We start from the raw sequence: 18,182 nt of genomic DNA, 5'->3' as shown, positions 1-18,182 counted from the left end.
TTTTTTTTACTGTGTGTGCTGTACGTCTCATGGTTAGGAGTGAAATATGAAAAAATTGTGTACCAATTGCTGCGATACCAATAGTTCTTTGGGGAGTAGTTTCTTGATGTTCAGTTTTTATGTGCCATAATAGCTTTTATGTGTATAAAGGGTGTTAATAATGATATTTGGGTGCTATTGCAATATTAGTGGTAAAATCAGATTAATTACCGCAAAAAAAGGGACAAAATGAGATGCGGTCAATTCCACCATAGCGCGTGTGCTCGCTTATATCCGTAGAGCGCATGTACTGAAGGGTTAATGGCTCACTATCGTAGTGCAACACGTTTAGAAAGTGGTACATGGTCATATTCCACTAGATCCTGCTTTCAGCAATTTAATGAAGCATATCCTGACCACCACTTTAGTTATAAAACCTTCGTTAGTCATAAGCACCGAATTAAAAAAAAAGTGATTATTTTTAGTTGCCCATTAAATTGATCTACCAGAAGCAGTAATGAATGACATTTGGAAAAATGAATTAGCTCTAAACCTTTTTATAGTTATGTCATTGACAACTTACTTTTTCGCCCCTGGAAGATGATACGCTTCATCGACGAAGATGGTTGCCAAAATGTATTTCGTTCATTTGTCTACATATACCTACCTCCAAAAGCAAAACGCACATATACTTTTAATTTTTGGTAAGGTTTCGGGCATCATAAAAAATATCACACGTGCATTTCGTCTGTCAAAAAAGACTTTGACAGTATTTGGTTTCGTTTTTGTGCGTAGGTACGGGATCAATAATGAAGTATCACTTGGTAGGATGATTCATCAGTTTTTTATTGCATTCATATTAAGTTAATAATTATTCATTCTTCATATTAGGTTAATAATTATGTATTTTGTAACAGTCTTATCGAACTATTTCAGTACCAACTTATCTTCTTTTCCAAAATTGTTAATGAATCTATTGAAACTGATAAGAAGCACGAATTTGGTGTAAACGGTTGCCAGCAAAAAATAAATACTTTTTCCTTTATAGTGAAATTATTTCATCCTTTCGTTGTTGAAGTGAGATGACAGTCAAAGGAAAGATTTTTTGTAGTAGGTGCTTAGCAAGTGCGACATGTTACTCCATGGCCAACAAGTTTTTATCGATTATTAGAATTTTTTTATTTCGTTTTTACGCTTGCATAAGACCTCAGTTGCATATTTTTATGTCATCCGATGGATATGGATATGTTTTTATTTCTCCTGTAGGGGAGCAGGCCGAAAATGTATTTTTCCATGTTATTTCCCGGCCCCTCTCCCTGTTATGTCGTACTGCAACCGAGACCGCAACTGTCCACGCTGTATTGCTATAGTAGATTTTGAATGTGTGCCAGGCGGTTTTAAATGTTTATGTGGAAATAGCCCCCTTTCCATTAATCATCTACCAAGAAGTTAAATATCAATAAATTTTGCATACTACTGTTTCATAACTCAGTAATTGTTGTTATTTTGATTATAAATAGATACAGTAATTCACAAACAACATTAAAAATTGAATAAAAGAAATTAATTATACTCACAAAAACAACGCAATCAATCCACGAAAATGGAACCTCCTCTACAAAAGAAAACTCGCCCCAATTAAAATCCTGCTTAACAGCAGTTTTCAAGACGAAAATGAAAATATATCAAAAACGGATAGATTTAGGTACCTATATGACATTATACCTACATCAAATATAGTATTTTGTGTATAATCTAAAAATACAAGGTGTTCCGTTTAAAATAATAAGCAAGCTGACATAACCGGATGTCTCACCAACTTGAAAATGTTTTGCATAAATTCTTTTGATTTGCATTATTAGAGGTATTGTGAAATACAATCGTAAATAACTGCGAATTTAGCTTTAAGCAAAGAGTAATTATTAAGTATTCTTTGCTTAAAGTGATGTCTAAAAATTTGACATCACATCACATGTATTGCATCCGATCGAATTTCAACCCTGCAACGTCAACCGGATCTGCAAGAATCAGATAGAACCTATTTACTACGTTCATACGACGTAAATGTAGCCATTGTTTTTTGATAACCCTGTTATTGGTTAGAGGTAGGTTGAGTGCTACGCTATAAAGTGGTAGTAATTTGATTAATTTCAAACCGCGGGAATTTTCCCAACTTAATTGCGGTTACCCATACCGGTTTCAAGATAGCGGACGGCGGCAATTTTCTTGTGGGGGTTTTGGAAACGCAAGCTCAACACTTAATCAGGATAACCCGTAACCTCAGCGAGTAGATGATGAATTGGATCATTGGAATTAAAATACTGAAGCTAATAATTACTCGGATAATTCCTCTCTAAGGAGCTTTACTCGGAACACTATACGATACGATAGACTTTTATTAAAAAAACTTCACTCGAATCGATATATGATCGATGTCATTATTTCGTACGCGGATCTGCTTCAGAGGCAGGTAGCTTAATTAACGCTGTAAGTCTCTTATCGTTCGAAAATGAATTATATACGTATGTAAGCTAGTATAAGGTCAGTTTCCTTATTTGTTTACATTGTTACTTTCCTTGTATCTTCCCAGTTTTATCCAGTGAAAATTAAGTTGTTCAAAGAAGCGAGGTGGCGCTCAACCTTACGAAAAAACTACAAAGATTTTATACCCAAACGAACTAACCGCTGCGCTGTAGGGAATCTGAAGCCGTTCTACTTTTACAACCCTGAACTACTTGGCCGTTTACGCGGCGGGTTTTTAGAAAAGCAATATGTTAAGAGAGATGCATACCAATCGGAAAAAATAGAATTTAGGTCAAAAAAATTATCAAAAAACGGATCTATAATTCCAATACATACACGATCAGACAAACAGACCGATCGTAAACGCTATTTCATTGATCTAATAAACAATCAGCCTCTACCCTGGACATTGATTATGTTTTTGAATGCTACGTTGGATTGTGAACTGTTTATTCCTTTTTTAAAGAATTGTTTTAAAAATAGGAGCGAAACGGTCGCTAACCAATGCCGTGTAGAATGCAAAGTGCAGTATTTACCTTTATTTGTCAGTCACTAGCACTGTTTCCACCTATACCCCACTCGTCTACATATGATTACTGATACTTTCGAAACAGAGCACTATTATCGAATGGCATAGGTAGCACGTATAGGTTTCTATCGCACTTTGTGATGATTAGACACTTTTCTCAGTTTATCTGGTATCGGTCATAATTATTAACCTTCACATTTCTGTGCAAATACAATTAACGTGCGTTCATGGAATTTGATGCCCGTTGCCAGGTTTAAAATGTACTTAACTACTACTATCGATTTAAATTAAGCTGTACCTGTCGTTAATTTAACTGGTCTGTACGAAAAGGGCACGTTACGAATAAAAGTAATAACGAGGGTCCAACGTAAATTGGGCATTATAAATAACCCTCGTCTAGGGAGTTACAAGGCGCGTAGGTACATGTTCGTTATTTCTAATTTAAAATTCCAGTTAAAGTTAAAGATTCTTACTGCTCATTTATTAATTAACAAGTGGCCAACTTCATTCGGCCCCGGTTACACGGTCTACAAGTTTGGAGCGCCGTGAAATCTGCCTCTACAAGTAAGTCCTGATTAATAAATGCAAGTATGGTCTAAGTAAAATTGACATGTCTATACTAAAGAAGAATTTACTAAGAAGGTACAAAAGATCTACCTGGAACCTGCTAAGTTTCTTGTGCCAACACTTTACGTTTGATTAATCGAGCGTAGGCCATGGTTTCGAATTTTATGTCTCTTATTTAGATGGAGACCTACTAAGCATTTTCTACACTACCTGCACTATCTCTACACCTACCCGAACGGCGCGTCCGAACCGCAACGAATTCAACTCCGTCTTTTGGGCCAGATTTTAATAATAAAATAATATATTGGCTTTGTAGGTATGCGAACGCATAAATGACAGTACTCAGGACCCACTAAGTACGAGAATGCGGACTGGTATTAGGGGTTGAAATGGACAGTGGTTTAATTAATTTCATTCAACGACCTAATTGCACCCCTTTTTAACAAAGTAAGTTACTTCTTTACTCTACAATAAATGGTTTTTAACTGCCCCCCCCCCCCAGCCTTCTGCTTTCTTACAAGTTAAATATTGCCTCTATTGTGTTCGTCACATAACCGAATTCGGTTTTTTAGTAATAACGAGGGTTTAACGTAAATTGGGCGTTATAAATGACCTTTGCGTCTACGAAGTTGCAAAGCGCGCACACATTCGATATTTCTAGTAAAAATTCCAGTTAAAGATAAAGATTCTTAGCTTAATTATTAATTAACAAGTATCTATAAAGTGGGTCACTTCAGTACCGATCTTGTTTTGTAATTAAACCCATTACCAGAGAAATGTTTTTCAAAAATATTGATCCTTGAAATGTGATTACAAAGTACCCATATGTAAAGGCGGAAACAATATTTACATCGGCACTTAAAGATATTATTTCTATCTATGATAATACAAAGTACTTAAAAAATAGATTACCGGATTTTCCAGAAAAAAACACCAACGAACATTTCAGTTAAAATGTCTCCGGCGATTACCTCATAAGCATAATGAAATGCAAAACAAAACTACCTGGCGCTATCGTACGCATTGTTACCCCGTTCTTAATGACGTTGATAAGATATTGTCCACCTGCTATCATTTACTAAAATCATTAGGGCCCCTTAGTCTCCCTGCTACCGTATACCGTGTGTAAAGCAAACTAGACCCACTCTTGTCACTTTGAGAGATTGTCGATAGGATAATATACCTACAATTTTGGAGAGTGGTATTATGAGTAAAAACGAATTGAATGATTTAAGTAGTGTATAAGCTATAATGCTTTGATGTATTTTGTATTTACTGTAAACTGAAACTTAAAACTAAACTTACATTGTCATTGTTTCCAAAGCTAAGGTGATTGGCGCATACATGCCCCCCCCCCCCCCCCCCCCACCTTGAATTAAATTTCCAACACGTTCTATCTCCACATTAGGTACTGGAGCTATATTTTTAACCGTACGCTTGTACCTACTCTTCGCACTACATCTCGACTTAGATGAATTTTCATGATACGCATGATACACAAAGGTGGAGAATTAATTTCTTTTATTAAGACCAACTGTCCTATTTGAAAATTAGAAGTAGTGTCAGAAAACCGTTTATGACGTTGTAATTCTCCTATATATTTCTTGAACCATCGATACCATATACGTTATTGCATCATTGGAAATTTTGGTAACGAGGCAATTGTTTTGTAGGTAAATCTCCTACGTCTCCAGATGAAAAAATGCGTCATTTGGAGTGGAGCTAAGAGGTGACAGTGGTCGGGAGTTTAATATGGACTCGACTTGGACAGGAAGAGTATAGAATTCTTCGAAAGTGAATAAATGGTCTTCCATCATTCGTTATAAAATAAAATAAAAGAGACAAGCAGTCTTAAATGTTTTACATTTTACACCCGCGTCCTTTTCTGTCTATTTCAAAAAAGGATCTACGTCGCGCCGGTTGAATGAAAAGGAGGGGTTGGAAGATCTCCCATTGCAGGAGTTTAAAAAGAAGATTTTGCCCTAAAACATTATGCAATGCAATTATGACTTCTTTCTGATAAATTAGTTTCTTTATTTAACGAATTGACTATTGTCTAGTGATCCATTAAATTCATCCACCACTGCTTTTAAATAAATGAAATTTGATATGTTTCCAACATTATAAATGTTTACTTCCAAACTGTCCGCAGTCATAAAAGAAAGAACTGAAAAGCTTTTGGACAGAACACGCATGCGCAGATGTAAGGGTGATATCTGTGCTAACCACAACAAATTTTCATTTTTTTTACTACAATATAGCGGTTGGTTGCTAACTCGACTGTGATGTCTAAGGAAATGTTCGATCGTGTTTTTGTTGGTAATGTTTGACGCTGCTGTTCACCGCACATGTGCGCGTACGTTTGTCGTAATTATCCATCGTGTATTCCCTCCTTTACAGGTGCATATTGATTCATTTGTTATCTAACTGTGTCAGTTATTTTTGTTGATTAGATTGATGTATGTTTTTAAAGTGAATATAGAAATAATTGCGTAGTATATATGTTCACTTTTACGAAAAACTCGCCGTATTTGTTATACACTGTACAGGGTAAGTAAAAAATTCCAGTCGATCACCTCCGTTACTTATGAAGCATTTTTTAAATAATTGGTGAGCTTACACTAGGTGCAGGCCCGTGCTGGCCCTGGGGGATAGGGGGACATATCCCCCTGCGCCCTTGTAAGTAGCGCCCTAAGACTGAGCAAAACATTAAACAATTTATTACTAATCGTGTGTTACTAAATTAAACAAAAGTAAATAAGAATACAAAGAGCACTTCATAAAAGTCTGCTTCGCTTCGGCAGAAATCATTAAGAGATTACTATTAGATTACTCTTTTACAACGCTTGCATTGTCTACCTACTTTTTGACACAAAGTATGCAGTGTTTGTTTGTTTTACTACCCATAAAAATAAAAAATACCACTTTCAATTTGAATTACACCGGAAATTATTTAACCTGTGATAAGATAAACCGTTTTGCTTTACATCATTTTGTAGTAGTGTACATAAATGATTATGACACCAGACAAGACAAAGTAAGAATTGTTTTTTATAGTACCTACTCGTATTCGCACATGATTAGTAGTGAAATATAATCTAAGGACTCCCTATTCATATCCATTTATAAAATCTGATATAAGATCATGCCATTGCCTTTCCCCATTTACTTCTGCAGTAGTTTAATTCTTTCAGTTCAAGTTCAAGTTTAAAGTGCACGCGTGTATGTTAGCTTTGTTTAGTTTGTTATTGTTTTGCTATTGCAACTGCATGTGCGTCAAGGCCAAGGTAAGTTTAATTAATGCATTTTTAATTACACCTTAAATGCATGTAACATTATTATGGAAGTAGTAATTTTCCAAAAGTTTGTTGGTCGTTCCCATTGTGCTGGAGCCCCCCCCCCCCCACCACGTAATTTTACAGGCCTTGCGCCCTCGGCATACCTGGCCTCCGCCCCCTTATGGCCCCCAGCACGGGCCTGACTAGGTGGTTCATTTATGCTAAGACAATTGCATATCTTGATAGGATCATTTTTTCTGGAAAAAATATTCATTCAAAAGTTGAGGCTTGAAGCTAAGGGGACCAATCTGTGGAGCCCTTCAGGAATATCTTGACCTCGATCTTCAAAGTTATTTCTTGAACGGGATCCCTCGGAATGATTAGAGCGGGAAATTTTACTATTGGTCAGTTTCTTACTTATTAGTTGCTTTGATCTATCAATTAATGTCTCTCGTCACAAAAGAATTTTTTTTTTACGTTTAGGGAAAGGGAAAATTAAAAAACGGTGCCTTTCAAATTCTGAAGTTGATCTTTAAATGAACTTGAAGGTCAAGGGCATAATCAAGGTCACCAACGATTGACTTTCTTTTGATTTTTGTATGTATGTGGCATCGGCCTAACATAGGAGATACATGAAAGAACAGGGCAAATATAGACCATAGCACCTATCGATTAAAGAAAACCCAAAGTCTTTAGGTGGCTCAAAGGCCGAGATCTCAATCGAGCAGGCAGACAGACAGACGACAAGAAATCGATTACATACGCGTTACATCAACTTCGTTGTGTTACGCAAACAATTATTGAAAAATTATCCTGTAAGGCCGAAGGGACTTCAGCGCATATTTGTGTGGCAGATCGGTATTCTAGATTTAACTCCACCATCCATAAAATCTACTGTCGAAGACTACCACATTCCCTTTGTCGGTACCCGCTTCCGCCGTCCCGTTCACCGGCAATTCGCATTTTGACGCCACCATGAGTGACATGAATAATATTTCGTCCGAGACTACCACGATTCCCTTTCGAAGATGGATCCATTCTGCTCAAAATACTCGAAACCTTCCCCATCAAGTTTAAGGATTATACTCGTAGATCAAAGTAACTACATGTTTCAACGGTAGTCATTATCAGGTTACTGAAACAAAACTATTAACAAATCGGAGACAAGCGTCGTTAATTACTTACGATGAAAAAGTTCAAGGAACTAGTTGTAAAATATTAACAAGGGTTGCGTGGGGGTGGAAATTTCTGGAAAACTTAAAAATTCATTGACAAAAGAAAAAATACGCTAAAGTCCCTTCGATCTCACACGAGGACTTTGACAATTTTTTACTAACGACATGCTGAAATAAAAAATTATCACTCTATATCTTCTTTCTTTAGTCAATGTATTTTTAAGTTTGATTAAATTTCCACCCCGACGCAAAACTTGTAATCCTTGTTAATATTTTACAACTTGTTCCTTATTTCCATTGTAAGTAGTTAACGATGTTCCTCTCCGATTTGTTAATAGTTTTGTTACCGTAACCCGATGATGACTATAGTCTAAGCATGCAGTTACTTTGATATATAATCATTATGTCGAACTTTATGGGGAAGGTTTCGAGTATTTATTAATAATTACCTTATGATTCCTTTTGTTAGTACTTACTTCCAACGCCCCGTTCGCTCGTAAATCGCGTTTGACTCCATCTATAAGTCAGATATTACTGGACGCTACCACCATTCCCTTTGTCGGTACCTACTTCTGACGCTCCCACACAGTCATATAAATGCACCATTTTGGCGGATCCACGAAATAGTACACATGTTTTGGGTCACTTCTCAGAATTCGAGCTTCTATTGGTGATACCAGAAAGCGAGACCGCGATTTCAGTTTTAAGAGACTTTAAACCGTGTGACAAAATTCGCAGCGCAACGTAACTTTTGGGCGATTACCCCTCTAAGATGTGCGCTTTGCAAAAGGTGGTTAATTTCGCCCCTAGGAAAAAACACGTACACTCCTCGTCTTTCTACAAGCGATCTTCTACGAGCCCTCATTTGCTGCCAGTCAGCCGCCCAACATGAGATTAAAAGCTACCTTTTTGCAAATAAATTTGCAAAAATCCACTAAAAGGTATAATAATTGAAATTATTACTAAAGATAGAGAATCACACACCTCTTATCTTAGACTGACGTTCTGCCCAACAGCTGAATAGCCACTTCTCACAGAAAAAATCTGCATATTACATTCTCATCACCTGCAAAATTAATCCTTATGATAAAATACACTGTGTCCAAGATAAGGATGTTTATCATGGAGATCTCCGAAAGCATAGAAGATACGACGATGGTCAGATTTGATAAAAGACGCGCAATTAATCAGTAATTATCATGCTTAACAGAAAATCAGAAAATTCCGACTACGTCCGAAAATATGCCAGAAAAATCGAAATTTGCCGGTGTTTATTTGTTTCTGATGTTATTTAAATAAATACAAAAAAATAAAAAACAATTTCTCATTGTCACTTTTTCAGTTTTACAAGACAGCGCAGCGTAGCGAAAATGTCAATACAACGTTTCATTTGGCAGAAATCATCATCAACTTTATTTTTCTATATGGCCCATAAAAAAAGTGCATACTGTATTGAGTATCATTTTTTATTGCGAATACAACGATGTACGGCACAAAAAAACAGAAGTTGGCAACTCTTGGTTCGTGTGCAAATACCTATCGGAATTTCTTGGAAAGTGGAAAATTTACCCGATACGTATTGTCGCACGATTAGGGCGTTGTGCGCGGGTTCACGGTCGTGTTGAAATCAACAGTTTTCATTTTTTTTTCGCAATAAAAACTGCTACCCAATACAGTGTGTAGGTATTTTTTTTACAGGCCACATAAAAAATAAAGTTCATGATGATTTCCCCAAAACTGAACTTTATATTGAAAATCGCTCGACGGTATCTTGTAGAGGTCAAAAAGTGCCAAAGAGAAAGTATTTTTTATTTGTTTGTGTCTGTTCAAATTACATCAGAAAAAAATAAAAACCAAATCGGCAAAGTTCAGTTTTTTTGGCATATCTTCGGAAGTAATCAGAATCTTCTGGTTTTCTTGGACAACTTTTCCCTAATTTGACCATCGTGCGTCGTATCTTCTATATGCTTTCGGGGATTCCTATCTTGGACACAGTCAATGTACCTATACTTGCAACTTTATGTTCTTTGAAACAGGTAATACATTGTTGAAACTTTGTTTACTACAAATAAAAATGCACGTGGAAGCAATCAACGTGTCTTGAATCATCTCATCTCACTTATAGAAATGACGCCTTAAAGGTCTGAAATGAACAAGTTAGATTCCTGAAACGTATTCATCCTACAGGTTCACTCTACACGAAATTCGATACAATTAGTGATGTTAAATTACCCTTTTTTTTAAAGTGCGTAATATTCCGTGTAAAATTACCAATTGTTTATGTTTTTTATGTATTTTATGTAATTTATGTAACTTACCATTTTTAAAAAAAAACGTAATTTTACAGTCATTTATGTTTTTTATGTTTTTTTTAATATTCCATAAAACTTTTTGAATGTTGTGAGTGTTTGAAAACAAGAACACCTTGTTAAATTATATATTTTGGTGTATTAAATAAAATACCCAAGCAGTAGGTATTTCGCCATCACGCGTCGTTTGGAGGAAGAAGCTCCAGATCGCGAATTAGATGCTGTATCATCCTCATTAAACCAAACTAGATTCAACGGTGAATCGTTTACGTTGGTAGTACCGTTGATGGCCTGTGGTAGTACCGATCAAAATGTATCAAATAGGTATTACATTTGTGTAACTTACAAAAATTACGGTTTTTTAAATAAAAAACGTGTTACGTAAATTTCATAAAAGACATAAATTACATAAAAAACCTACCTCTTGTAAGTTACGCGTAATATAGCCGTTTTTAATGTAACTTACAAATCGTTATTTTACAATCTACTTCACTAGATACAATGTACTACCTATAAACATGTAAAATCACTGAACCTAAACATTTAAAAAAAGGAATTAGCATAGCTACTCGATCACTAGTCACGAGTTTTTTTTTGCACGAGTAAGGAGAAACGCTCATCTTTGCTGTACAGTATTTTTCGGAAGCAACAGAGCCTACCGAGAACATGCTAAATGGAAGGTGATTTCTCAACGTCAATGTATGACGATTAGACATGCATGAGGGATGTTTTATTTGCAAAGCCAAGTTTTCGTCATTATCTCAAGGAATTCCAAGAGTCCGTTCGTTTTGCACTATCCTATCGCTAGTTGATTACAAAGTAGGAAACAAACCAAAATATTCGCATGTAGTGCAAATAGTGGGAGATAACTGGTAGGTATCCATTGCCGCGGTGTTAGATGTCAAGTTTGTCAGGTATCTTTTAATGGAAAATTAATAAGTATATTGAATCATCAATCAGAATAATATTACATCAATATTAACAAGTGACAGTAACCATTATGTGATCAGTGCGTTGTGTGTAACGTATTGGTTTGGAACCTACCTACCCATGTTATTTGTGTGTTATTAGGTGAGTAAGTAATAACATCTACAAAAATACACATTGTATTAATTCAAAGTCATTGAAGTCATAACTGAATCTATTAACCTTTTTTTATTCTAATATGCTTTTTCACATGGCATCATATTACCTGAACCATGATGAAACCTTTCTCAAACCGGATTTACTATCGCATATGCATATTACAATGTTCATTGAATATGAAAATTTGAGACTGGCAAGTGCCAGAAAATGCATCCAGCTATTATTGTCAAGTAGTTCGAAATATGGTAATGCTGACCGATTTAACAGCCGTTATGAGGGTGCAACATGGAGGTATGCAAAGAAAATTGGTGTGGCAGGGGGAAACCAAAACACATTATTTCCAACAATTTTAAATGTTTTTTACGCTACGCCTTAAGTAGTCCCAAAATTAGCGTTTACATCAGTGACCTATTGTACCCATTGTACCTAAATACTTATATATCTTTTCACTTGTTCTATCATCACCTCGTCTACCATTACTGTTAGAATGCCAACAAAAGCTACACAGGGTTTTCCTTACTCCAAATATCTTTCGCCGATCGTTTTCTCCACCTCCTCTTCGGAAACCAAACTTTTTGTCTCCTATATTCTCCTATATATGTGTTCCCATACATCCTGTGGAACAAGCTATGATTGTAGCACTTGGTGCAATCTGTCCTACTCCTGGGTAACCCTTGTAAATGTGTTTCGCAAAACTTAAGGTTTTACGAACTATCGATAATTCGTCTTTTCTGTTAAAAACGGCAGAAGGTCAGTTCTAAATTCCTTCTTGTTAGATGGCCAGCCCCAGCTCATGTATTTTATGACGGTTGTGATAGCAGAATAATTCTTGGATTCCTGATGTACGAGTAAATAACTAAAGCTGGCATGTTTGTAATGTATTGGCATTAACCTGTATATTAATTAATTGGAATAGTAATTGTGCCTATTATATTACTTAATTCGTTTGTACAGCGCTATTAGCACCATTATTTTTTAGACAAAGGGTATTTACAAATTACCCTTTGTTATTCCCACCACCTCGCTAATTATAACAAACGCTGGATGAAATTTGTTTTGCTTAGGTCAGACAACGAAATTTTACTTACTTCTTCCTCATGGTTCTCTATTAATAGGTACGTGAACTGTCCGGCAAAATAAAAAGTTAAGGCTAATTAATCACCAAATTCCGTTCTAATATTCAACCAAGTGAGAACTACGTTAGTGTATTCACATTAAGTTATTACACACAGTAAGTACCTACGTTGTAATCAATTGTTTGCTCATAAGAATTGACCAATTTTGTATAATTATATTATTGAATATTACCTTTTTCATTGTTTAGACACCTATGCTAAAATGATAATATGAACAATTACTTTGAACTCCATTGATCATTATGATCCAATTGAAATATTGTGTTTCTAATTGTCCGTAAGATGAATAGCGAATGCCAATTGGATTGTGGGAAATTACCGTGGGTAAAATTAAGGATCCTCAGTGTTACATTACGACCATTTATTTTAACCTTCCAATTTCGATCCATATCAAATTCTTGTCTACGGCATTGGGATTATGCTCTTGGTCTCTTTCCCAACGATCTCGGTGCAAGAATTACGATTTTGGCATGTTTTGGTCAAAATACGGACGATCAACAAAAATTCATCAAATTCATGTCTTGGGTATTGAGATAATGCTCTTAGTCTTTTTCCCAACGATTTTGGTGTAGGAATAACGATTTTTACATGTTTTGGTCAAAATACATGTGGCCACAGAAAAAGAACATGCCTTTAATGAAAGCTTTTACAACTCCAAATTAATGTAACGATAATTTTGAGTAGATACCTACATTTTGCTCTAAAACTTTTGACCTAGACCACAGAGAGAATTATATTGAATTATTACAGATCTAAGAGTCTAGCGAATATTCGAACTCGAAGATGACTTAGGGAATTAAATATGTTGATTTCTATTATATTGAGCCCACATTTTCTCCTGTTCCCGATTCACTCGAAGTCTTCCTGTTGAACCAGCTTTAATCAATGTGTAACATCCTACCTTAATGCCCAGAGTATCCGTACACCAAATCTTTCCACGATCGGTCACTATAAAAAAGAGTTATAACGCCACGGACGGACAGATGGGCGGACAGACGGACTGATGGACAAAAATTAAAAGTTATAAAAAGTAACTGGGGATCTTAACTAAGAGTTATAGCGACCACATACGAACGGGCGGACAAAAGGACGGACAACCATGATTCAAAACTATAACGAATCTGAGGATCCTTAATAAACGTGTTTAAAGGTCGGTTGAATGACATCATGCACCACTGATGAAAGCAAGCGCAAAAAGAGAGGATGATTAAGAAGTGAGAAATAGCAACGGAAGTTGGAATTCTGCACAATAGCTAATAGTTACACCTTTTTCGAAAATAGAAATATATAAGAACAGCAGGAACGAAAAATCAATCATAGACTACGCATAATCATACAAAAACAATACGTAAGCCAAGTTAAAAATGTAAGAGAGTGAGACGGGGAGCAGAAATCCTCAGTGACCACTATCAACTACTGTTAGGAAAAATAAAAGGTAGGGACGAGATGTAAATAGCAGTAAATTATCGCGTATATTGCGACTAAGGGAGGAAAAAAGACAATTGGAAAAGATGGCAGCAGATAAAAGCGATATTGATACCGGCGGGCGAGGAATCATGCCGGGTAAAGAGGGTAAACAAGCACATCAAACGAACAGCATGGTAAAATAATAATACAAAGGAGAAAGTAACAAGACGCTAAGAAGCAATATCAATATAGTAAATCGGAAGACACATACAAAAAAGTACAAGGAACCAAGGAACATAGTTAGTGAAGCCAAGCATGCAGAGTGGCACGAATTTGGTAGGAAACTCGAAAGCGACAGCAAGAAAAACTAAGAACTGTTCTTTGAAGTACTGAAATCGGTCACACCTTACAAATTAGAACCATAAAGACAAACAAGGGCACATATTTACTGAGTCGAGCAGTATATTGAGTACGTGGAGGTAGTATTTTTAGAAACTGTAGGAGGAAGAGCTAGAACGAACAAAAACCCCTAGTTTAGGGGGGAAGAATAGAAACAAGAAGGAGTAGAGAAAGAGGGCGCATCAAATAAGATTTAAGAATTTAAGAGAAGGAGTCATGAGCCCTGTACTCTTCAGTTTATTTATAGACGGCATAATAAGGAAATGCCATACCAAAGTCTCAAGACCCACAGTAGGGTATAGGAATTTATAACAAACACATAAATCTGAGTGACAACGATTATCGCGGTAGGAGAAAATGAACAATGAAACTTACTATTTAGGACAGTAAATATAAAAGAATATCACGTCCTACTAGAATCTTATATTTTTATAGCGAGTGCTGTTGGAGTGGTGCATTGAGGCTAGTAACTACGGATTTTGATTTGAGATGCGACTTGGCACTATATTTAATAAGACGATCTCTAGACCAATATTAACGTGCGGGTGTGAATCGTGGGTGGTCACTTCAAAAATGAAAACAAAATTGGAAGTAATGGAGATGAAGTATCTACGCAGAGTCGAAGAGGTGTCACTGAGAGACCACATAAGGAACGACAAATTTTTAAATTTTAAAATGAAACATTGATTTCACATGGCATATCCAATCTTATATGAAGGTTCTATTAGTCCGGCAAAAAATAAACTTGAACTATGAAGAGTACTATCAAAATCAGGTGTCTTTTTGCAAAGTGGAGGACCGATGATAGAGGGGGATGATCTATATCTAATAATGTGTAAGTTGAGAAATAAAATGTTTGGGTATTTACTGAACATGCCGTTTTTAATAGCACCAATTACTAATTAACGTTACTCTCTTTTTATTTAAATACATACAATTTATATAATTAGCAGTAAAGTATATTCATAACCTGATTTTTCCATGTGTGCCCTTATTTTTTTGTTATTACAACCAATTTATTACTTCTATTAACCTTTTACATTTCCATTTAAAAATAGCTTAACAGTGTCCTAGTTCTCACACCTTTACGGCTGTAATTACTTTTGTATTGTTATACATTTTTATCATCTCATATACGGTCTACAAAACAGTTTTTTCAATTTTCAATTCAAAAGGGAGGCTGCTTTTGTTTTTGGTAGTTTTCCTCTTGATAACATCCATATAATGTCCGTTTTTGGCACAAACCACCGCTTCAATATCTTAAAACGATTTTTACAGGTAGCAGAGATGATTCGAATAGCCCTATCCCAAACAATGGCAATTATGGTGAAGAACCTAATAATGGTTTCGTTTGGCATGAGTATTGGATTTCGCACGGTACTAATCGGCGGTGTTCTGCATGACGATGAATTTCAAGGTGCAGGAGAAAGTGAGCTCTCTTGGTTAGGTACGAACGAGTACTAGTGTGAATATTTGTAGATAATCAGTAAATTTTAGGTTCCATTTCGATGCTCACGCTGTTAGTGGGGTGTATAGGCTCCGGATTCGTAACGCAGCCAATTGGACGGAAAAGGTCCATGCAGTTTGTCACTATTCCCTACGTATCGTGTTGGGTTGGATACTACTTTTCAACGAAAATTTGGCACTTGTACATCGTGTTGATGGTGATGGGATTTTTTAGCGGACTTGTTGAAGGGCCCGTGAGTATCTAAGCAAATCACGTGCATACTTTCAATGTGTTTCTAGTTCAACACGTACGTTTCGGAGGTGACGCAACCCCATTTAAGAGGAGTTTTATCTATTTCGGGATCCATGTCGGTGATGCTGGGATCGTTTCTCCAATTTTTAATTGGGACGTTTTTTAAGTGGCGAATTTGTGCGTTAATTAGTTGTGCGTTTCCTTTAGTAACATTTTTTTTGTTTTTTCTTGTACCTGAAAGTCCATACTGGTTGATCTCCAATAACAAGCTTGTGGAAGCAAAAAAGAGCTTGGCTTGGTTAAGGGGGTGGACCAAAGTTGAAAATATTGAACTTGAAATTGGAAGCATTATCAGACATTACGCAGAAGAAAGGGATCAGCAGACCAGAAAGCAGTCATCATTTAAAGAGTACTTTACACCTTTCCTAAAAAAGTCCTTTATCTACCCTCTTCTGTTAGTGTCATTCGCATTTATGATATCTTCATTTACTGGTGCTTCTACCTTGCAGACGTATGCTATTGCAATTTTTGGAACAATGAAGTTGCCCATTAATTCTTATTATGCTACCGTCTGCTTGGGTTCAGTTCAACTTCTAGGATCCTTGATAAGTATTTTCCTCATACGTTTTCTAGGAAAGCGTCGTTTGTTTTTTATCGCAATTTCCTGCATGTGCATATGTAACATGATCATAGCAATCTATGCCCACTTTTCTGGCGCTTTACAAATCAATCTAACAAAAGACAGTGGCGTATCAACCAACTTAGATGTATCAGACTACAAGTGGGTGCCATTAACGTTTTTAATCCTGCTGAGCTTTATGAATAATGGCGGTGTTCACGCTTTGCCATGGATACTAATGTCGGAAGTATATTCTTACAAAACTAGGTCGGTGGGTTGTGGCCTTTCCAGTGCAGTTTCTTCTCTTTTGAGTTTTGTAGCCAATAATTTATTTTTGCGAGTCACTTCTTTTATATCTATACCTGGTATGTACACACTACATTGCGCTGTGTGTATCGTGGGTTTTCTTGTATTATATTTTTATCTACCTGAAACCGAAGGCAAGTCTTTGGAGACTATCGCCGACCACTTTGCCCAAAAAATTAAGTTGGACAACAAAGTCCAAAAGAAACCTCTCAAAAAAGGAATCGATAACACTTTATTCGAATATAACGAGTCCAATGCTAATGTATCGCATACAGTAAGTAAGCTCTAAACTCTTACAAATTATTAATTTATTGTTGCATATGCTGTGATTTTGAGCAAAACCCATTTAGAAACAGTAGTTACCGTGTACCTAATTAATTGTAAGTTTCTACCTCTTAGATAATTGGAAGAACGTGGCCTTGTTTGTGGTAAAACCAATTTGCCATAATTCTCTATTTGCGTGATTATTGTTAAACAAATTATTATTACTTTTTATTAAGTGTGATAGTGTAATTATATGAAAAATACCAAAAATCATTGTTTCAATTATTATCCGCTTTCTATCGTGGCAGGTAAAGAAGTGAAGTGGAAGACGCGGATCGTTTCTCAAGTACTGACAGCAGTGGGTTGCATATTATGTACGCAGGAAAACGAGTTGCCGGGAAAAACGGTTGAAAAAGGGGAACTTCCACGCGCTGGAGTGCACCCCATATCAACCTCGGTACGTGGACAATGTCGTGAGGGGGAGTAATAGGAGAAACATGGGCTTAATTTTTTTTGTTCGGTAAGGAATCGAAAGTGACAAAAGACACACTATTCTCCGGTCTTCGGCGGGCATATAGGTGGGCAGAGTTTTCAAATTTTCAATTTTCAAAATGATGCAAGAAGATCTGACCGAACGGCGATATTTTTTCTAAAAAAACTTAAGGCAACTTTGCAGGGTTCGAGAGGGTTCGAAACCGGCTGAAGTCTGTAGATGTGATTTTCTGTTTTAGGTGATATCCACGTGTCAGCTTCATACTTATACCCACGGTGGTGGAATTCTTGATGCGAATGGCACAAAAGGTCAACTCCAAAAAATTGAGCGAGGAAGAGCCGCCTTTCTTGTTTTGAAAATGTAATAATGGGAGCCAGGTTTCCCGATTGTATCTTTCTAAAAAGGGTTTTATC

General features: G+C 36.3%; 2 protein-coding genes and 1 long non-coding RNA gene across 3 annotated transcripts in view; 2 read left to right on the top strand and 1 right to left on the bottom strand.

Annotated features, from left to right (window-relative positions):
• LOC116170448 (facilitated trehalose transporter Tret1-like) overlaps positions 1 to 18,182 on the bottom strand; it is a 44,438-nt gene that overhangs the window by 20,842 nt on the left and 5,414 nt on the right. The window lies entirely within an intron of this gene.
• On the top strand, positions 3,043 to 5,982 carry LOC116170450. The gene is made up of 3 exons (XR_004145237.1): positions 3,043 to 3,595; positions 3,915 to 4,045; positions 5,272 to 5,982. It is a non-coding gene; the product is annotated as an uncharacterized LOC116170450 (long non-coding RNA).
• LOC116170447 (facilitated trehalose transporter Tret1-like) lies at positions 6,787 to 17,536 on the top strand. The gene is made up of 4 exons (XM_031486855.1): positions 6,787 to 6,885; positions 15,667 to 15,835; positions 15,886 to 16,088; positions 16,135 to 17,536. The coding sequence occupies exons 1-4, from the start codon at positions 6,823 to 6,825 to the stop codon at positions 17,299 to 17,301; spliced, it is 1,602 nt and encodes a 533-aa protein (XP_031342715.1). The 5' UTR covers positions 6,787 to 6,822; the 3' UTR covers positions 17,302 to 17,536.

The sequence above is a fragment of the Photinus pyralis genome, unplaced genomic scaffold (genome assembly GCF_008802855.1).
Source record: "Photinus pyralis isolate 1611_PpyrPB1 unplaced genomic scaffold, Ppyr1.3 Ppyr1.4_LG5, whole genome shotgun sequence".
NCBI classification, from domain to species: Eukaryota; Metazoa; Arthropoda; class Insecta; order Coleoptera; family Lampyridae; genus Photinus; species Photinus pyralis.
The sequence above is the reverse complement of the archived record's forward strand: the minus strand, read 5'-3'. Positions and strand labels throughout refer to the sequence as shown.

Coding starts and splice junctions, on each gene's coding strand:
- LOC116170447 (XM_031486855.1), top strand. CDS start 6,823: ATGTTAGCTTTGTTTAGTTTGTTATTGTTTTGCTATTGCAACTGCATG. Junction 6,886..15,666: donor GCATGTGCGTCAAGGCCAAG/GTAAGTTTAATT, acceptor CGATTTTTACAG/GTAGCAGAGATGATTCGAAT. Junction 16,089..16,134: donor GCGGACTTGTTGAAGGGCCC/GTGAGTATCTAA, acceptor ATGTGTTTCTAG/TTCAACACGTACGTTTCGGA.